At 38.5% G+C, this 21,954-nt stretch overlaps 1 protein-coding gene across 10 annotated transcripts; it reads left to right on the top strand.

Annotated features, from left to right (window-relative positions):
• The first annotated feature begins 265 nt into the window (after window positions 1-265).
• On the top strand, window positions 266-21,036 carry LOC136436878 (probable tRNA methyltransferase 9B). Of its 10 annotated transcripts, none has more exons than XM_066431266.1 (7): window positions 266-497; window positions 8,438-8,505; window positions 10,803-10,966; window positions 11,287-11,483; window positions 17,081-17,376; window positions 17,897-17,957; window positions 18,352-21,036. In XM_066431266.1, exons 4-7 carry the CDS (start codon window positions 11,324-11,326, stop codon window positions 19,191-19,193), a joined length of 1,359 nt encoding a protein of 452 aa, XP_066287363.1. In that variant the 5' UTR covers window positions 266-497; window positions 8,438-8,505; window positions 10,803-10,966; window positions 11,287-11,323; the 3' UTR covers window positions 19,194-21,036. The 10 variants fall into 10 exon arrangements, with proteins under 10 accessions (XP_066287363.1, XP_066287362.1, XP_066287356.1 ...); XM_066431265.1 differs by having other exon boundaries at window positions 266-512; XM_066431259.1 differs by having other exon boundaries at window positions 266-521.
• Window positions 21,037-21,954: the final 918 nt, after the last annotated feature.

Here is a 21,954-nt window from a genome sequence, read left to right as displayed (position 1 = left end):
ATACAGCAACCTTTCTCTGACACTTTCACTGTATATCCATCCGCTAGACCCACAAACCAAACTCGAATGTTACTCGATATTTTTATTTATCGATATAATTATTCATCGACTCGTATAGCCCTGAAAGCAGTTACTTTTACTTTTTATTAACGCTGATATCCAATTTTTATACAGTCGATTGTCTTCTTTTTTTGCACTACTTTATCTCTGAGCTGAAGGATTTTCTTGTATCAATATTTAGGTGTAAATACCCCTACCCAAAATAGTCTGCAGAGATCCTAAGTAGTGATTTGAGCCAAGGTGGAATCAAGAGGAACAGTGGCCTTATATGAAATCCTCAACCACTTAGAAAAATTATTCTAGTGCAAATATCACTGCGAAGGCTGACGTGATGATATAAGTTGTAACGTTTATTTCAAGTATACTGTCTCATCGGACAAGATTTGAGATTAGAAAATTCCAAGAAAACCAAGGACCATCACAGGAAGACAGGACAGGTGAGGCAGATGCAGGTGTGAAATGTAGGTACTAGTAATGTTATATCACTAACAGCTTTTGACTGGTATTTGTTAGCTCATTATCTGTAAGGGGTCTTAATTGTCAGCATTTATAACTGAGATGGTTTCATAACTTATGATACATTCATGTAAAAGGACCCAACACACTTGTCAAGGAGAGTAGGGGTGACCTGGTGTGCTTGGCGAAATATTGCACTACTAACTAACGAAAAAGCGCTGTGCCTCGCTCTCAGTCTGAGGTTGCTTTTTATGATTTGTGGATGCACCCAGACATGTTCATAGTTGCAGTTGAGTTGAAAGGATGTTTTTTTTTGCCATAACCAGTTTACAATAAGATCAAAGATATATATGTTAACAGAAGGCTTAACTTTCTTTCATCAAAAAAAGAAAAAAATGGAAGTCTAAGTGAGCAGATTTTACTGTACATGAACCGAGTAATTGAATAGTTACGGCCCGCAGCTGGAGACAAGAGGACCACAATGACGTCAATCAGAGACAAAACAAATCAACCAGTGACACTGTCGCTGTCCGTTTCTTCAAAAGAATTTCTTGACAATCACATCAATATGTAGTTATTATCTATTATATGATAAGTACCGTGAGAAAAACAAGTTTAAATGATTTGACATTTGATCTTTTATATAAGTACCGTGAGAAAAACAAGTTTAAAAGATAAATGATATTTACTTCCACTCAATTTGATATGAATGGTCAAGTCTGTTCTATCAAGTTATTTAGGAGAAAGAAGATCTCGTAGTGACTCACTAATGCCCTTGCTTACTAGTAAGCGCTTGAATGAGACTGTTTACAATCCCAACAGTCTGAGGGCCAACTCAAGATTTGGTATGCAACCAAGGTTTTCTAAGCATTGTATTAGACATTAGACATTAGTTTTTGTCACCTAAAGATGGGACAGGGTCACCTAAAGTGTGCTTTAGGCAAAATTGCATAATCCTTGTCCCAGGGAGGTTCATCACATAATTGCCGTACGGCCTAGTTAAGGTGACATCTGTTATATGACATCTGTAAGTCTTAAGTAACCATTCTTAAAAAAAGGATGGATTTCCAGTGATTTTTTAAAGAAAACCATTGCCTATGGCTTAAACTGAGGCAGAAGAAAGAGAACTTTTTCAGAAACCTTTTTTTTTCTGATGATGATAAACAAGTATTTGCATTGTTTTGGCCCAACCAAAGATCTGCTATTGGACCACCTGTTGCACCGCTAGCCTTCCTCATTTGCATATCCTGTTTGCTTGGAACGTCCGCTGCTGAATAGATAGTTAATACTTCATGTTTTTGTTGGCAGTCAGCTGTTACCGGACCATTTACCCGGATCAACTTTGCTAGTCAGGTAACAATAACCAAGTACCTTTCTTACAATTTGTTTTGAAAATGTTTTTTCTTTGTTTCAGAATATAGTATAAGATATGTCCGCTTCAACCCTACTGTATCCATTAGCACAGATTTCGGACTGACATAGTGGACAGTCAGGCTTGGGTTGCATTTTATTAAGTAAGGTGCTATTAAGTATTACATTGCTGTAGTGCACTGACTAGTAATCTAGATATCCACACAAGATAGTCATATCTTGAATATGATATTGTAGACTACAATGAGTAATAAGTCATAATCATGTACTGTGTGTATGGATTTAGTCTAAACAGTCTACATATGGTATTGGTTCCCCATATATTGATTCTAGCAATGCTCTTTGTTTGAAGCCACTCATGTTTACATATGGCATGTGTACACATCCACTAAAGGTCAACACGTGAAGGGGTGAATGGAACCAACACATGTCTTTGTGTAAGCAGACCTTTAAATGCACCATTTAGAATCAAAGCTTTGGTTTCCACATTTTCATTGAAGATGTATACTGAATTGTTTTCAGCAACCGCTCGTATTGAAATACAGTTTGTAGTAGCCACACCATTTTAATTTCTTGGTTAACAGAATTTTTAAAGAAATTGGATTGGAAAATCAACAGGAAAACAGAATCTCAGAGGAAAATTTGTACTTTGGTGCACACAATTTCAGCGAGTGAACAGGGTCAGGTGTAAGTTTTCACCCCAGCCTTCTGTTTTCATGATTTTTTTTGTTGCTAAAAATCTGTTAACCAAGAAATTAAATTGGTGTGGCCTAAGACTAAGGGGTTATGGGCATTAACCATATGGTTATGTATTATATTTTTTCAACCTCGAATGTGGTATATGTAACAGTCAACATGCTTTAACAGTCACATGTCTTACATTGATTTTTTTACATAATCCTCGGAAAATAGGTCACCAACAACGTAGTCTTTAGTTCCTCTCAGCAGACATTGATGAAGGGGATTGTAGGATGTAATTGACGTGTCCACGTCTGTCGGCTACGTAAAGGATCTTATTGACGTAATACTGTGAGGTTTCGTCAAATGTAACATGATTTTTGAAAAATAAGATTTAATTTGGTGGAATACGTCAACACTCAACACCCATATGTAGAGCTGAAATAGCTTGAGGGTAAAGATAATGGAATCTCCCATAGTAGATGGACGGATGGATAGGAAACAACAGGGTAAAGTAATGCATGATAATTCTGTCAAAATTGCACATATTGTTACACAAGATTTAAGATTGGCTGGCAAAAAAGCCAAACCAGTGCAGAGTGGCTAGGTAAACTAAAAGAAAAGTCTCAAATCAAATGTATTTTGGATATGTCCATGGTGCTGACTGACTTTCTACGAGTCTCTGTAATACTATCATGAAATGGTTTTGATAAAAAATTACAAGCTGAGACCATTCAATAGACGTACATGTAGTTGTCTACTGCCAAATCTGCTGTACCTAAGATATATTACTGATAAATTTCTTACACAGTACTGTAAATGCATTTAAGTTCGCGTGGTTTTAAGTTCGCGCCAGTGCTATAGTTACATAATGCTACAGTATTGGACAAAAATGTTCACGGTGGTTTTAAGTTTGCGGGAAAACGGTCGCCGTGAAAACCGCAAACATAAAACCACCGCAAACGTTTCTGTATTTACAGTATATAGTTGGTAGTACTGATATATGCTCTGCAAAATGTGCTTTGATTTGTTGTGGTCTTTTTATCTAACATGGAGATCATGCTCACTCTCATGTAAGTACAAGATTATATAGCTTGTAAAGTAACTGCATTTTCATTTTTTGTCTGGACAATGTTACCTCTAATAGTTCTTGAGAATATATAGACATTTACTCTGACACTTCACTAGAGGGTGTATCACGATAATTCTTTTGAAATACGGTATATCTTATCAGTTACCGTTACTTCCTAGTTCAAAGCCATTTAGATTAACAGGACTCCGCAAAATCCAGGAAGTTGAATTCCCTGTAACCTCTGGCTAGATCTACTTTTAAAGCCTGTAGTCTGTTCCTTCAAAGATTTGAGTAGGCAGCTTCTGACGCCTACGCTTTCCTGTACTTTGAACAGAGAGTAACGTGGTTAAAATGCACATACTCCACTTGTTTCTGCATTGTTTCTGCATTCATGCAAGGAATTCCAAAAACAGGATGTGACGCGTTTGTAATTCCCTGTCAGTTATATTCACAGTCTTCAGAAAAGAATTAGTTGAGAAGCACTCAAAAGGAAAATATCTGTGACATTGCCAACATAATAGCAAGGTGTAGCAATTTTTTCGAAGGCCTTTTCAGTATGCTACCAGTTACAATGTCAATTCATTGGACAGGTATACTGACAGTGTCTTTGCCAGTACTTAAGGTTGCCAGAATAAACATGCTGAAAGCAGCTAAAATTGGGATCTGTCCTTCGATTTTTTGCGGAGTTTCAGTTTTGACTTGCATGTGTAATATGTACTGTAAAGGCATTTCCAAATGCACTCAAGCAAAACCCATTAGTAGGTTTTAAGTTTTAGAATACTGCTTTTATCAGGTTGAGTGGTGAAAACATATTTATATACCACTCGTACTCGTAGCAATTCTGACTTCATGTTATTTGGCTCTGAATAGAGGATTTTACTCTTCCAAGGACTATATATTGCTTGCGTCACACACATGTACTCAAAGGATATGTCCATGGTGCTGACTGACTTTCAATGAGTCTCTGTAATGCTATCATTTCATGGTTAACCATCAAATAAGTGTAATAGAGAATTACTGCCAGTGTTAAATGTGCTCAGAATCTGCCTTTCAATGCATGTAAATGCGTTTGAATGTTGCAACTTTCAGATATGATTTATCACCCCGTGACGCAATCAGTTTTTAGAGTCCAAGGAAGCTTTAGTGAAGACCTCAAGACTAGTACATTGTAGAACTATAAAGAAGAAGATATGTCAAATAATATACATCCTTATCAAAGTCTGTTGAATGTTATCGATTGTCATTTGTTTTGTATATATCTAAAATGATCTTTATCAAAATGTACTGCATGTCCTAAGGCATATAACTTTACCTCTATAGCAAAATGCATTTTTTTTTGTCAAGTTAATCTGAGCTTTTGCCTTTCAAACTTTCTCAAGATTCCTGTCAAGACCTATAGTAAATATATACCTTATTTCCTAAGAAATTAGACACACGCACCACCTCCATTGACTGTCAACGTGAGTGGCCCACTATATATACGCTTAAGCTCCAGTGCACTTATATAGGAGCACATACATTACCCCTGGGGCAATCCTGGCTGTACTACAGCTCCAATCATCTGCTCTTAGTCTCTACACCCACGCCGGCGCTGTGCTTCAATGGATTTACGTGCGGTACTTGTGAAGTGGCATACAACATCATTGACTTTTGAATTTTCATTCATCCATCCAGCTTTGAATAGGTGAAAACATTGAAAGTTGCTTCACGTGTTATCTTAATGTGATTACTTGTTTTGTGATGTGTGGAAATAGCTCTGTAGGGAAGACATTTTACCTGAAAAGATTAGGGTTAAAGATGAAAACAGGATGTGGTCCAGACTGCTCTATATGACCTTGAGTTCTCGGCAGCAAGGGTATGCTAAATCTGAATGGTATTCTTCGGAGGGTGTCAATAGCGTCATTTAAATCTTGGGTTTATATTCCCTGAGAATTTAAGTCTCTAAATCGGTCAGTAACCTTTTGAAATTGAGAGGAACTGCAGTGATTTTGTGAATACTCATGAGATATATATGAGGGGGAAAAGAATTTTGAGATACTGGGAGTGTTAGAACATAACATAAACATATGCAGTAGTTTTAAACAGCAGGTTTTTTGTGGAATTAGGTGATTATCAGAAAAGCCAGAAGGTGGAGTTTTGCAGGAAACTAAACAAGTAATGGGAAAATTATTCTGTGTGTCTGTAAAATTGTGTCAGATGAATTAGATATATCTAAAAAGGAATATCTTAAGAATAACATAAGGGGCATTTTGACCTCAATAGGATAAATCACTGTATAGTAAGATTTTTGGAAGGGAAATCATTACTTTCAAATAGTTCTACCCATGATTAATTGATATTGCCGGACCTCGTGGCATTTGCAAATTTTGCGTTATGAAATAAGACATTTTATTGATTTAAAACCTCTTACACATCACATAAACCTGAATACAGTATTTAGTGAGTAACTTTAAAAATACCTGTATATTAACCAGTCAAAGGGTTTTCCATGGAACACTCTAAGCTCTTGCAGAATACACGAACATGGCAAATTACCCGACTGCTACATTTACACACTTCAAAACGACAAAAATAGGTTATTAATAAACATGAATTTCCTGTTCAGCTTTCAAGTGTGAAGAAAATAAGTAGAGTGTGGGTGCCTTCCTGTCAGGGAGAATCATGAATATGCTAATGTCATATTCACATCCTGTTCTATTTCCACATCCCTCTCCCTGGAGCCCATCCGGTAATGATCCCTTTCACCTTGGGGTGTTCTATATATGTAGCCCCAGGTGGCCCTGTCACTCTCCTCCTAGATCCTGGGAGAATCGCACTGGCACATTTTTCCAGTCCGTCCTTCTTGGTAGGTCTACATCATATCATTGCTTTTCCATCTTATGAAAACATTGCGGTGGTAATTTCATACACGGTTGAGTGTGCATGATGTTCGCATAGGGGCTTTTCATGGTGCTGAAACGGTAGCTGTGATTGATAGGTTCAGAACGTGCTGTTTTAGCGACCGTTTGCACGCCTTTTTCTGACTGCTCGAGTACATGGCACACATTGTATGGGAAACAAGGAAGGTGTGTGTATTTACATGTTTGTCCTGTCATTGTGAGACTTTGGATTAATCTTATCATGCACATCCTGTTGACCCCATTTTGCAGAAGAATAATTTCAGATTAGTCTCTTGGTGTTTACATAACTAGACTGTGAAGCTGTTTTTCATGTCAAACATCCTTTACATTTGTGGACATGTGTTTGAATTAGTAGGCGAGCATAAACAGAGTCTTGCGCAATGCAAAGATAAAGATTGGGCAAGGAAACAGAATTTTTTGTTGTTTATAGTTAGCATACAAGTGGCATTTCCTGTCGCAAATTATCATGTTTAGGTCCCACGACCCTGTAACGCTTTGTAATGTGATACAGTATTTGATCCTTTCTTTATATTGCATAATTATGTAGGATGTTTCTGGTAATATTCATACTGTAGGTTTGGTAAGCAATACTGGTGTTAAATTGTCACAAGGACTTCCAGCCCATACTAGCAGGCATATCCTATGGCACAGAATATAGTTTGTCCTTGTCACAGTGGTCCATTCCCTAAATATACATTTTTAGACAGTAGTAATGTATTCTGAAGGTTTTTAGCATATCCCAAACCAACATAAGGAAACCTTTAATGACGACTCGCCTACTCCTATCCCATTTCAGTACAGAAAACCTGATGAAAGTAAATGTGCTCATTAATACGCATGGGGCCATGTTCTCTGCCCTTCATTGAGCAATGCATCCCAATAAAAAATCATCAGCCCTCGCATGGGTCCCGCAGCCATTGTCAATCTGCCATGCTTAATGTAGGGAAAATACTAGCCTACTACCGGTATGACTGTATAGTAAGTGACTGATGGTCAACTGCTATATTTCAGTAGTATGAAATAAAGAGTGTGAAATAAGCAAGTTGATTTAGTACTTCTCAGATCCATAGCTCTATTCCCTGTCCCAGTCTGATATTACGGTATTGCATTCACATGTATAAGCAGAGTACAATATACTGCTGGATAGTATCGTGATATGTTGCCTTTCAGTTTCAGGGCTAATTTTAAGCCTTAGGGTGTGTGATTTATTTGTATGTGGTGTCTTTTATTTCAATAAGCAATATAGGCTGTGACATTTGATCTACACCATGGATCACCAGTCCTTTCTGACCTGGGGATGTAATGTTACAGTTACTGTAGTAAAATTCACATCTGTAGTTAGATAACAGATTAACTGATTAGGAGTTGTTGCATGTACGAGACTTGTATGGCATATGGGCATCTTCGGTTTGTAGATTTTGTACTGGTGTTGTGTTAGTATCAGGATTTATATTCAGGGTAAGATACAGTGACACAGTAGATAAATGTGTATGGTTGTCTTTATATATAAGCAGATCAATGACATAATTGTATATGTATGTGTATGCTGTTATATTTGTTAGATTCAAAAGGCACATGTGGCACACGTAATCATATTCATAATCCATAGATACTTCCCTCTGAAAAGATTGTATGAGCATGATATGCTAATATCATGTAGAAATATGTGTAATATCACGTAAAATTTGGTATTTTCACACCTGATGAGTAAACTAGTATCTGGATTGATATCCACGTTATAGCTTTAGAATCCATGACATTTTTATATTCTTACTTACAAGTTTCTTTTTATCCACTCTATATATAATCTATATATATTTTCATGTAAATTCAAATTCAGAATGTGCTGTGCATTCAGTTCGCCAACTCAAATTACGTCATTTTCTTCTTCTTTTTTCAGGCCCCGGGAGACATTACCTGATCTAGTCAACAGCAAAGGATATGAGAGCAGCTCTCTGTCTATTCTTGGTATGTACATTATTTCGTTGTTACCGTTCTTTTAGCATCTAGTCACATGTGACATCAAATTGTACTGAAAAAAAGGCGTCCTATTAGAAACCCTTTATTGTTTTGTACTTAGTAGCTTTATAGACTGTCATTAATAAGTCTTGTAAAATAACTGGTGTCATCAAATGCCTATAGAGTTATTGCAGTGAGAGCAGTATGAATATTTAATGAGCCATCATATGTCCATCTACCGCAAGGATGATTAATTCAAGGCTGATGAGAAAGTGGCACTGCGTCATTCGGTGACGGTAGCATCATCTTGTTAAGCGTAGTGAGAGGCTTGGTACTGAACTGAATTGCACATTAGGTGAGTAATATAAAGCTATTTTTTTGGAGGGGGTAAGAATTCTTTGCATTTGTCATTTACACTTTAAACATCAATAATTATTCAGTGTTCTCGCCAGGCCTTTTCAGCATAGGGGCCCCCTATGCTGTGATTTGGACCCCCTATGCTGTGATCTGGACCCCTATGCTGTGTTTCAACCAGCATAGGGGTGTTTCTTTCTGGGACAAACCTTGTGACCCTTCATAAATCTTATAAAAAGTTCATATTTGGCTTTAGAATGAGGCTGTGACAGAGGAAAAACTCTACTTCACAAAATCTATCCCTCAAAATGCATGAAATAATGTCTCATTGGGTTATGAATTTGCAAATTTTCCTGGGGAACATGCCGGACTCCCTACTCTGGTCAATTTGTCTTCAGCACTCCACGCGTGACTTGCACCGTGTAAAGTTGGCCTTCTGTACCTGACCCCTATGCTGTGAAAAAATTCTGGTGAGAACACTGTAATTGCATGAAGTATTTCTGTTCCAGGTACTGTGGCATTCAGGTTTGGAATATCATATGTTCCTTTAGTGGTTAGATATGGTTCAGAATATAAGATTGATGAAATGTGATTTTCAGGGGTAATAGTTAGTGAAATATGCAAGGACATCATCCCTTGTGTGCAAACTAAAAATCTATCCAAAGACATAGACGTAAGTAAAAAAACCCTATGCTGGAGTGAAAAATAATGTGTTCGAAGCTAAGTACAAATGTAACATAATATGTTATGTTATACCAAATTGTTGGCTTGTATCAAACGCACATCATGTACCAGCAGATGTGTTATTACAACATAGGCGTAGCCAGAGTTTGGATGAATTGTCTTTCCCAGCACTATTCCCAACACGTCTAAGATGATGGCAATTTGATACAAGCCAGGATGGTTTTGATGCGCTGCTCTGGCCTGCGACATTTCTGAAGGCTTTTCCATTGATTTCCTGTCAACCCAAATTGTACTGATGATGAAATACTTGTAACATATCACAACAGCTGGCCTTTTGGGAGCTTTAACCATACATCCAGTAATACACAAATATGTGTATTGTAGAAAAACAGAATCTCAGAGGAAAGTTTGTACTTTGGTGCACATAATTTCAGGGAGTGAACAGGGTCAGGTGCAAGTTTTCGCCCCAGCCTTCTGTTTTCATGATTTTTTTTGTGCTAAAATTTTCAAAAAAATCTGGTAACCAAGAAATTAAATTGGTGTGGCCTTAAGTTGAAAAACAAACTGATGATAAGTTTTTGTCTTACATTTACATGTATGCTTTGACTATGTAGGTACAAATGTAAAACAGGCAAATGATTTGTAAGGGCCGATGGCACCATGCACAAGGTGAATAACTACTGTGAATAACCGACATAACGAACAGATGCGTGATAGAGCAAGGTCAGAGCACGAGTCTTCTCCACTGGCAGATGGTTCCGAGGAAAAAACATGATAAGGCCACACCAATTGGATTTCATGGTTAACGGATTTTTATTTAAAAAGAAAGATTTTGAAAAAAAAATCATGTTTTGAAAATAAAAAATTGGTGTGGCCTTAGACCTGTCAAGCAGGGGAAGGTTTCAAATGGTATTTTATGGTACAGAAAAGCCATTTAGAGACTTGACAGAAGTATCACCTTTCTTGGAAAAGATTATTCTCTTCCTGTTGAGTTTCTATTATTAGATTGCACAAGTGGTGTTGTAAGACATCAGGCAGAGCCTTAAGCGTTTACTTCCCTGATGTCCTACTAGTAAGCTGTTCGGCACATACTTTGAATGTAATTGCTGTAGATTTTCCTCTTGCACAGCATTGGAAGTGCCATGTTCTGATTGCATCATCTTGGCTTGAGATGTACGTACACTATCATGGCCATGAATACGAGATGACAATCTTGACAACGTAGAATCAAAGCTGTGGCTCTGATAGAATCTTTCTCCTGGTTCCAGCTGAAGAAAAGAGGTCTTGCGACAGTGCAAAGAGAAGGGCATCTTCCTAGATGGACTCCATCCAGCTAGAAAAGCAGCATGTCCATGATGACAATCTTGACAACGTAGAATTAAAGCTGTGTTTCTGATAGATTATTTCTCCTGGTTCCAGCTGAAGAGATGAGGTCTTGCAATAGTGCAGAGAGAAGGGCATCTTCCAGTAGATGGACCGAGAGCAGCACTCCATCCAGGTAGAAAAGCAGCATGTCCCTGATTACAATCTTGACAACGTAGAATTAAAGCTGTGTTTCTGATAGAATCTTTCTCCTGTTTTCAGCTGAAGAGGTCTTGCGACAGTGCAGAGAGAAGGGCATCTTCCAGTAGATGGACCGAGAGCAGCACTCCATCCAGGTAGAAAAGCAGCATGTCCCTGATTACAATCTTGACAACGTAGAATCAAAGCTGTGTTTCTGATAGATCATTTCTCCTGTTTTCAGCTGAAGAGGTCTTGCGACAGTGCAGAGAGAAGGGCATCTTCCTAGATGGACCGAGAGCAGCACTCCATCCAGCTAGAGAAGCAGCACGTCCACGATGTTTACGACCGGATCGCACCACACTTCAGCGACACGCGCTACAAGGCCTGGCCACAGGTCAAACAGTTCCTCATGGAACAGGAGCCTGGAAGTCTCATCGCTGATGTCGGTAGGTTTGGTTCAGTTCATTTTAAAGTTAGATTTTGACAAGGCATGGTGTACGTATGATTCAGGGTTAATGGCCAACCCCGAGGTGTATATAGTGTCATAAGGCCTTCAAGTTACTTGCTATAACCACCGAATAAAATCACAGAGGGAGCGAGCAAGGTGATTTTATGAGATGTATTATTCGCCACTTGTGGTACTTCTATGACATTGCGGCATCATAACCGATGAAATGGGGACTTCTGATTGGTCAACATCATCTGCCTATGTGATAATTCTCATTGTTTATTATTGAGGGTTAAGAATATCACCATCCTTAACCATTTTATTACCATTGAAATGTTAACGTACATCTTGTCTAGAAAATTGCAATTGAATTTACTTTAATTGTTGAATCTACACAATCTATAGATGAAAGACTCTTTTCTTATGTTAGCTGATAAAGATACATAAGACATGTCTAATGCACCCTTTCACAGATAGCTCCTTGCTCACACATAAATCAGTATGCAAAAGGTCTCCCTTTTTCGTTGTAACACATCATATCTGGAAGGAAGTGGGCTACAGAGTCAGAAAGGTCATCAGAGTAAAGTGTATGGCAGAGAGCCAGCAGTAAATGTCAGGACATCAATGTTGGATCGTTGACACTACCGTAATGTTACATATCCTGGTACAGTAGTCGAAGATGATTTCGCAGGTCAAAGTACTTTATTAGAACCTGGATGGTCGTAATTATTTTCCTCTCCGTCCTTTTTCCTTCAGTCCCATTGTGATCTATGAATTAGCCATTCCCTTTAGAGTTCACAAGGCCACATATAGTATGTATGTATGATTGAAATTACATACCCATGGCCTTATGCTACATGACTATAAACCTTAGAGCCAAAGTATCAGGAATTAAGAGTTATCTTTTTGAAACATCCCGAATTTAAATATTTTCAAAATGGCAGTTTTTACTTGTTTTCAGTTGGTATCTACCTGGTACGTTATGCTTGAGTAAAGTTCTTTAAACATTATCAGCCATATGTTAAGATCCAACAGTTACTGTTGAATAAACTGCCAACAAACCCAGTGTACAAAAATAGTGCCCTGTCCTTGGTGCTGAATTGATATTCACTTCATAAAGAATCATTTTCTTTGAGTAAAAGTTGCATTTTTCACCAGATTCCTTCAATTAGGATTCAAATAAAAGTTTTTGAGGTGTGCAATACTTATTGTTTGTCACTAAGGCCACACCACTTTAATTTCTTGGTTAACGGAATTTTAGAAAAATGCTAGATTGGAAAATCAACAGGAAAACAGAATCTCAGAGGAAAGTTTGTACTTTGATGCACACAATTTCAAGGAGTGAACAGGGTCTGGTGCAAGTTTTCACCCCAGCCTTCTGTTTTCATGATTTTTTTTGCTAAATTTAAAAAAAAAATCTGTTAACCAAGAAATTAAATTGGTGTTGCCTAAATGCTGTGGTCTTTCTCTGTGTAGTTAATTTTACAATGCTAGTGCCAGCGATTCAGAATGAAGTATCTAAGAAAAGTGTACCATCAAGAACAGTACATAGTTCATGGTGTAAAACCCATACAAAAGGGCTCATAATCCATAAAAAGTACTTCTTCATTTACAAAGCCCTAAGAAAGCTCGCACAGTCTACAATGACCTTCATTTGTATTCTAAAGGGAAGGGGGGTTGCACTTGTCATAATGATGTGGTCTTTTATAAGACATGAACTAGAGAATCCCTTGGTGATAAGCTGTAAGCCAGAGGCAGACATTCTGGAGCCACCATATGTGTACATGTATGCATGCTGAATGCACCAGTATATCCCAAGAGAGAATCTCCCCTTGTGTGGGAAGACACAATGATCTGAGTGTCACATGCACACGTTATTGGTCTCTGCATACTCCTTATGTTACAATAACTGGGCTCTGTATTGACTGCTGTTAAGAATGTTTCAGCATGAATCATGTAACTTTATAGTATACATTCAGCTACTGGCATAGTTATCTGAAGCACTGATGCATTGGTGTTGATAACAGAAATATATAGATCTCATCATTGGGAGAAAGCAATGTATGCACTATCTTTTGTTTGCTATGAAGTGTAAGAGTAATAACATACTGCATGGAGCCACAGAACTTTACGATGGAAGAAGAAAATCTGTCTATGCTAATTCAATATGTTAGACAAGTCCAGAAAGTACAGTAGTAGGAAAGGAAAGGGATCTCGAACCAGTAGCTCAAATGAACTCAATGAACAAGTCTTCCACTGGTCGTGACAGAGAAGACAGACGCTATATACTGTATTTTTACAGGTTCATTTTACCGGGGAAATTCACCTAGCTCTTTTCGACAAGCACAATGAACAGCGGACAATTAACGTCCCGTCCTAAGGACTGCGACCCTTTCCGGTAGGGCGCATGTTGGGTGAGCGACACAGCCGGGATCAAACCCGGGACTTCTAGTTCCAGATCTAGAAGCATGATCGCTAACCACTGGACTAAGAACGCTACCAGTACTATACAGCCCACTGTCCCAAGACCTGGCCGGTAACAGAACAAATTAGCTTTTACAAATCGATGGCATGTAACTACAGTATGTTTGAAACATGGTTTGATCAGAACAGGCCAAATCACACGTATTGGGAAGAACATTTTTCGTTTGGAAATGTTTGAGGAGAGATATATCTCTGCAACTGGGTGTCCCTGTGGTGTAGTGGTCTGCGCTTCTTGATCTGTTACTTACCACATCTGGTTCTGATTGACTTGTAACCAGAAGGCCGGGCAGTTCAACTCCCGGGTAGGACACCTCTGGACAAGAGGCGCATTGAGTCATACCAAAGACTTTATAAAAATGGTACATACTTATGAAACAGTATGTACATGTAGGTTAAACACACTCCACTGCCAGTGGACTAGCCCCCTGCTGGAGTGATTGCACCACAGTGTTGCCCAGGGCTTAATGAAACGGGGATGGGCACCGCCCTATATACCTTTTGTTGTGAGAGGATTTTAACTTTAACTAATACCTCTGCATCTCAACTGCATGATTTCACCGCTTGCGTTATAATGAGCTTGTTGGGATACTGGGGAAGTCTACACTGTACATATAACAGGATCGATGTTCTAAAGATCACAATCTAATGTAATCAAGTTACACACTGATTTATAGATACCTTACTTCCTCTTGCGGCCGCAGATAGAGCCCCTCCATTTTTCATGAGGCTAATGATAAGTTACTGACCTACGTACGTGTGATGCCTAACTTAACTTCTGTTTCCAAAGATATATTCATGTACATGTACTATACCAATAAGTTTTCTAATTATTAGCAATTAGCAGAATGTCAAAATTTTGTTCTGCAATTTGAAAATATTTTCTGCAAATACACAAGCCTCCATACTACAACCTTCTCAACTTGATAATATTTACATCATATATCTAGCTTTGCAACATTGCTGTAATTCTATATTCTCTCACTCGATTAGCGAGATTAGCAAGGTTAGGACGGGAATGCACGAATTTGAAATTTTCTCACACAATTCGTCCCCGAAGTTATCACGGAAAGTGTCGGAAATCCCCGAAAAAACTTGAACCTCAGAGACAGTCGGCATGCACCAAAACCCCATCAAGTTCGCTCGGCGCTGGTTTCAGTTTATCTACAGCGCTGCTAGCTAAATCTATATTAAAATTATTATAACCTCCTTGGCTAAATTGAGAACCATTGAATCCTGAGCCTGATTTTTTTATTCTGCAAAATTGCAGGTTGTTAAATTTTTCTTCTGCAATCTTGAAAATCTTTCTGCAATTTGCAGATTGCAGACGGGTATTTAGAACGCTGCAGTAGTATATGTATTCACACCTGTATGGTTTTAGAAGAACTTGCTGAGAGGTAGATTATTTGAAAGAAAAGATCTTCTGTGGCTGCTGCATGGAAAGCTGCACTCAGATCTCCACAATTCTCAAAAGATGAAGGTTAGGAAGACTGGACAGGCAGAATAATTAGACAAGAACAATACAGACGAAAATGAGAAAATATCAAAAGGGGAAAGACATTGACAAGTACAAAGTTGTATCTCCCCTCTCTAGAAATGATATATCGATGCGATCATACCTCTAGATAATTCTACAATAAGGAACTGAATAAGGTCACACCATTTCAATTTCTTGGTTAACGGAATTTTTAAAAAAATGCTAGATTGGAAAATCAACAGGAAAACAGAATCTCAGAGGAAACTTTATTCTTTGGTGGTGCACACAATTTCAGGGAGTGAACAGGGTCAGGTGCAAGTTTTCACCCCAGCCTTCTGTTTGCATGATTTTTTTTGCTAAAATTAAAAAAGAAAAAATCTGGCCTAAGGAACTAAATAACCAATAAATAAATAAATATCCTGTATTTACAGACTGTATGCAATATTCTATCCATAAAGTTGGTAATACAGTACATGCATATAACCTTGTGTTACCTAAGAGCAACCATATATAAACCCAAGGACAGATCAGCCTAGAGATGTGTAAATATCACCTGTCCTTCCCGTCGCGTTGGAAGGTTAATGATATGGTAACACTTGAGGCTCCTTCAATTTGAGAACACTCTCAGCTTTACTGTGATCCTTTTGACCTTTAGAAGTAATATCATGGATGGAGGCATCTGTAGATGGTTTGGCAATAATGCTTGTGAACGGGGCGTGAATTTGAGACATCGTACGTGCAGAACTTAAGAAGATTTAAGCTACTTTACATTCTACTTCATGGTGAACCGCAAAGAAGCAAGTATACATAAGGCTTCAAAAGTTGCAGTATATTTCCATTAAAGACCAGCTCAAAGCAATATTCAAGGGGCCGAAAATCGGATTTTGAAAGTCAATTCATTTAGTCATTTTTATACATCACTAGTTCAAAAGACGTCACTATACATGTAGATGTTTGAATTCTGCAATGATTTTAGCTTGATATTGGGTATAATGGAAGGGGAATGGACTGCCATCGATGATGAAGGATCAAGCGATGATATATCATCATGAATGAGCTTTATTGAAAAAGTCCTAGTGGCCAGCCAAGCAGACTATTAGCACCTTGAGGTATATAGTAAGAGTTACTGAAGACTGTCCATAAGCTATTACAGTCATGATTATCTGCCAACTACTATTTCTTTTCCAGGTATTTTATTGACACAGACGTGTTTTATTGCCTTTTTGCACACATATTTTTCTCCTCTTTAGGATGTGGAAACGAGAAAAACTTGGACATCAACCTGTTTACGTGGAAACAGTAGAATACGCACCTTGAGGTGTAGTAAAGACTGTCCATAAGCTATTACAGTCATTATCAACTTCCAACTTCGGCATATTTTCCCTAACACATATTAAGTGTTTTATTGACTGTTTTTCAAACATTTTTCTCCTCTTTAGGATGTGGAAACGAGAAGTACCTGGACATCAACCCTTTCACATGGAAAAAGTAGAATACGCACCTTGAGGTGTTGTAAGAGTTACTAAAGACTGTTCATGAGCTATTACAGTCATTATCAACTTCCAACTTTGATATGTTTTCCCTAACACACAGAAGTGTTTTATTGACTATTTTTCACACATTTTTCTCCTCTTTAGGATGTGGAAACGGGAAGTACCTGGACATCAATCCGTTTACGTGGAAACTCGGCTCGGACCACTGCAACAGCCTCGCTGGTATCGCGGGCAGCAGGGGTCACGAGGTCATGGTGTGCGACAACCTGCGGCTGCCCTATCGCGACAACTGTTTCGACGCTGCTATCTCCATCGCGGTGATCCACCATTTCGCCACGGTGGAGAGGAGGGTGGCGGCGATACGGGAGTTGGCGCGAGTGGTGCGTCCGGGGGGACAGGTCATGATCTACGTGTGGGCGCTGGAGCAACAACACAGAAAGGTACTCAAGCACTGTCAATTCTTCTGAGTAAAAGTGTTGTCTCCCTTAAATTGTATGAGGGCCTGCATGTTCTTTTCCAAAAAGTGTAGGCAACCTATTTTTATTTCCCGTAATTCGTAGGAAAAGCCGTCTTAGTCATGTAATTCGTAGCGAGGCTGCCAGATTTACGTAATTACCTCCCTTGATTTTAGTGTAAAACTTGGGGGGTTCTTTTGAATTCAGCGTAAAGCATTGTCGAGACCCCCCATGCAGACCCTCTTATATCAACCTGCCAGTCAGGTTTCATGTTTAGTAGCAAATTGAATGATCTAAAAACTCTCAACATTAACGATAAAAAAAACAGTTATGTGCTTTTGTAAGATCTCGACACGATCAGTCCACAATGTCTTACAATTTACCTGGTTGAATTTAAAGTATGTCATTTGTCCCCCCTTGTCTTTTTTACACAATTTTTGATGTTTTATGTTACTTGAGATAGCTGTCTATAAGCTTAAACATGTTGCTTTGTTGTTTTGCACAGTTTGAGGCTCAAGATGTCCTGGTCCCCTGGCACATGCAGGCTCACTACCTCCAAAGTACAGGTAGGCACAGAAGCTGGCACACTCCTTTGTAACTCGTCTCTTTGCGTCTGGAAACAGCATAATTCAACTGTTATGCAATTCCGAGTTCTTCTCACTGAGCCTGCACTGGCCTAATACTACTGTCGATCGGTCCTTCTGCCAGCACGTTTTGACACTACATTGTATATGGTATTTTTGTTATATTATGTCTGTATACTGTCCTTGTTGTTTCTAATGTGGGCCCTGGGCCTGAGGCAAAGAATAGATAAATAAATAAAATAAAGTATGGAGAAATCTTAAGCTTCATGCCATAACCTGATGAAATAATGTTCTTTTTAACATAATATGTAATACATTTTAGTTGCAAGTGGCTATAATCAGTAGAAAATTAAATGTTACCACTTTTTATTTTCAGCTCACAATATCCCTAAGAAGCAGAAAAAGGTTAAAGACAAGTCCAAGAGAAACAATCACCATCTTCAAGACCATCCAGACTCCTTGAGAAAGTCCATCCAACGTCCAAGCAACAACCAACACTCCCTCCACAAGAACCACTCACAAAGTGCATTACAGCAAAGTTCCAAGTGCCAAGAGCCGACCAAAAGACGGGGGAGCTTCACTATCTTAGGCCTGAACCTCCCCTTTACAGAGCGGAATGGATATCATTGGAATTCGGAGACCAGTCTGTTCCGAAGCCTGTGGAACAACAGCATGGAACAGCTTTCCCAGGGGGAGGATACCTACGACAAGAGAACAGCCGCCTCTGTGGAAGGCTTGGACCAGCAGAATGTAACAAACAGCTGTAAGACAAATGGGATCACGGACGCGTTTCTTAAAGCGGAACGTCGGACACGATCGCTGGACATCGAGAACACCGAAGACAGCGACGGCGTAGAAGTCTCCATACCTAACGGCGAAACAAGAGAACAACAAACCAAATACAGCCCAGCAGATAGAGCGAGGAAACCGCTAGAACAAATCCGACAGGACCAAGAACACGTCCGCGGGCGTTCCCACTCACTTGGTGGAGAAGACATCAACGAAAAGTTTTACCGAAATCACCACATGAAGCACGAGGCCACACACGCGGAACCAGAGGATTTGTCGCAGTACCATAGGTACTACCACGTGTTCAGGGAGGGCGAACTGGCTGGGCTTGTAGAGGAAAATGTGGAAAATCTACACATTCTGCAAGACTTCTACGACCATGCTAACTGGTGTGTCATTGCAGAGAAGATTCAGGTTTGGAAAATATAACTATGGTGATGACATATCAAAGAGTCGTACTTAAACTCTTGTGCATTGCTGCTGAAGTCATTGTAACTCTCTAGAATATACTTATGATATTAATCTCTCTGAGTACTCTTAACTAATTTTAGTAACACTTGAGTTATTGATGTTCATATGATTCTGATTTCTTCTTGACAGTATTCCTCTTGTTTTACAAAATAGTATTTTGCCTTTTACTGAAGATGTGTTGCAAGGATTTTGTATATGGAAGGTCCAGTGACTTGTGAATATATGATGTTGATAATCAGTGATTTTATTATGAATTATGCTGCAGTTTAATCACAAATTAGTGTTCCGAGATTTTAAGTAAGATGATTTTATCCGCAAAATGTAAAGACTGTTTTCGTGCGTAGTGCAACTGAGAGGTAAGGTCTACTTGAATTCTTCTAAAAGCCATATATAACGTGTGGTTAGAATAAAAATTCAGATTCAGAGTTGTTTAAGTGTTTTGACAACAATTTTGTGTTCTGTAATCTTCACGATTACATGATTTAGTACATTCCACAGTGTGAATAATGTACTAGAAAATAGTATCAAATGGCAACCTGGTATAATGTGTCACCTGTAAAAGTACAGGAACATTGTACACCATGTACCAAGGTAGCTTCACAATACAAAACACTTGTAACCAAAAATGTATGGAAACTACTGTTCTGTTTGAAACAGTACAAATGTATGAGAAAATTGTTTAAAAGTAGCCATGAAAATTATGTATGTGAATGGTAGTGACTGTTGGTGTGACTTAGCCTTAGCTGCTGAAGTTTGAAAGATCAGCAAAAATATTATATCAAATTCTTCAAGTAAAAAGTGAACAGAGATTTAGATGATATGATAGAGTCGTGAAACTTAATGTTGATGGTGGTTCAGCCAATCAAAACTTTAATAATGACCATTGTCTTTATTGTTCTTATTGTTACATTTTTAGATTGTATCAAAATTAAAGCAGATGTTAGGAAGAATGCAGACAGTACTTTTAACAAGTTTTTTTTTTTTATATCTGTTTCAAGAAGTTGTAGAATCTTGTCTTAGAGTGTGTTGAATTCCAAGAAGAAGAATGTAGTTTTATTCTTCAAGTCAGACACAAAGTCATCAGTAGTTTGAGTGTTTTTGGCGATGCCTTAGGAGTGGAGCAGAAAGTAATTAACTTAAATGTGATAGATTGGGGAAATCATGTGCATGGTAGGTGATGTTAAAGATGTGAAATGTTGACTAATGTAGAATTGTACAATTAAGCTTTTTTTCATTTAACCACATGAGTATAAGGTATAGCTTTTTGTTGGATGAGTAACAAAAGCTCTTGCTGTCCAGTTTTTTTTAAAGTACATAGATGGCTCTGTTAACAACTCAAGTTCAAACTGTTCTTTTGACACGGATGAAGAAATGTTCCGCAGTGGCCAAAGTATTCTATAACCCACAATCCAATCAGTTGGAAGTAGGAAGAGAAAGTAAAAATGGTGTTAGCAGTGTTTTAAAGACTTACAAAATTAATGTAAAAGCAATATTCTGGTGCATTAGAAATTGTGTTCCTTTGCCATTAGCATTAGGATACTCATAAAACCTGCACTCCAGACCATGTTCAAAGCCAAAGTAGTAACATATCCTAGCTGCTATAGAAGGTAAAATGTCTCATATCACAGCAAATAGATTGTCCAGTCCATGCACACATCTGTACACACTTGTTGTAGACATATCCTACATATACGAAAGGTATCTGTGTACGGTAGTTTTGTAGTTAGTCTGTGTAGTTTTGTAGGCGATTTAGAGATGTATAATTTTGTATGAAGTTGAATAAAGTCTGTTACTCTTGTTACACGTGTACCTGGTGGGCCCTTTATGGGAAATTTGGAGGGAAAAGACGGTTTTGAATGATTTGAATTGAATGCGCGGTTGAGTCCTAGAAGAAGGTATACATCTTCAAAGGCAACCAAAGCAATATAAGGGCCCAAAATATGGAAATAAAGAGATGGCTGATATATCTTTATGGTAGTGCCATTTACTAACACTATTTAGCACATTTGCATAATAACTTCATACTTTGAGCATTTTAAAACCGCGCAAAATCGTGCTGTACGATGATCCCCTTAGTTTTGCGAGCCTACAAAAACTCCGGCCACGATTTTCAGTGAGTTCTCACATTACAACAACGTAGTATTTTTGCATCATGGCCGTTGCTATGCAATGTGATAGTGTTGTTTGAACTGATATAGAAATTACTAAATAAATTGACTTTCAAAATCCGACTTTCGGGCCCTAATATTGCTTGGGATTCCTTTAAATTCGCGGTGGAGAGATCACTGCCTTTAGAAATCACGAAAATCAAACCACCGTGAAAGTGGTAAGATTTACAGTACAATGAATATGGATAGCTAGAGGTGGAACGGCACATAACGATTGTTTGAAACAACCCTTAGTCGCACAGCTGAAAGCTTCGAAGAAAACTGAATTGCCAAATGCCGTTCAAGCCGCCTGCATCGCGTGTGAAATCTGCTAGGAGTCGTTGTTGGCAGGTAAGTCGCAGCTGGTTTTCAATCCGGAGAGAACTAAAGACGCACAACGAACTACACATACAAAATGTACATAAGCGCTTTACCTGACGTCCACAGGTGAAACTGTCCATGTGTCATCACGGACGTCCTACAGACATCTCACTGGCATCTCACGTCCTACAGGCATCTCACTGACTTGTTGAACACTGTCGTTTCCTGTTGGACACTGGTATATCCCTTTT

The sequence above is a fragment of the Branchiostoma lanceolatum genome, chromosome 6, assembly GCF_035083965.1.
Source record: "Branchiostoma lanceolatum isolate klBraLanc5 chromosome 6, klBraLanc5.hap2, whole genome shotgun sequence".
Taxonomy (NCBI): domain Eukaryota; kingdom Metazoa; phylum Chordata; class Leptocardii; order Amphioxiformes; family Branchiostomatidae; genus Branchiostoma; species Branchiostoma lanceolatum.
Note: the sequence above shows the minus strand (reverse complement) of the source record. Positions and strands in the feature narration are given on the sequence as shown.

Coding starts and splice junctions, on each gene's coding strand:
- LOC136436878 (XM_066431266.1), top strand. CDS start 11,324: ATGGACCGAGAGCAGCACTCCATCCAGCTAGAGAAGCAGCACGTCCAC. Junction 17,377..17,896: donor TGGAGCAACAACACAGAAAG/GTACTCAAGCAC, acceptor TGTTTTGCACAG/TTTGAGGCTCAAGATGTCCT. Junction 17,958..18,351: donor TCACTACCTCCAAAGTACAG/GTAGGCACAGAA, acceptor TTTTATTTTCAG/CTCACAATATCCCTAAGAAG.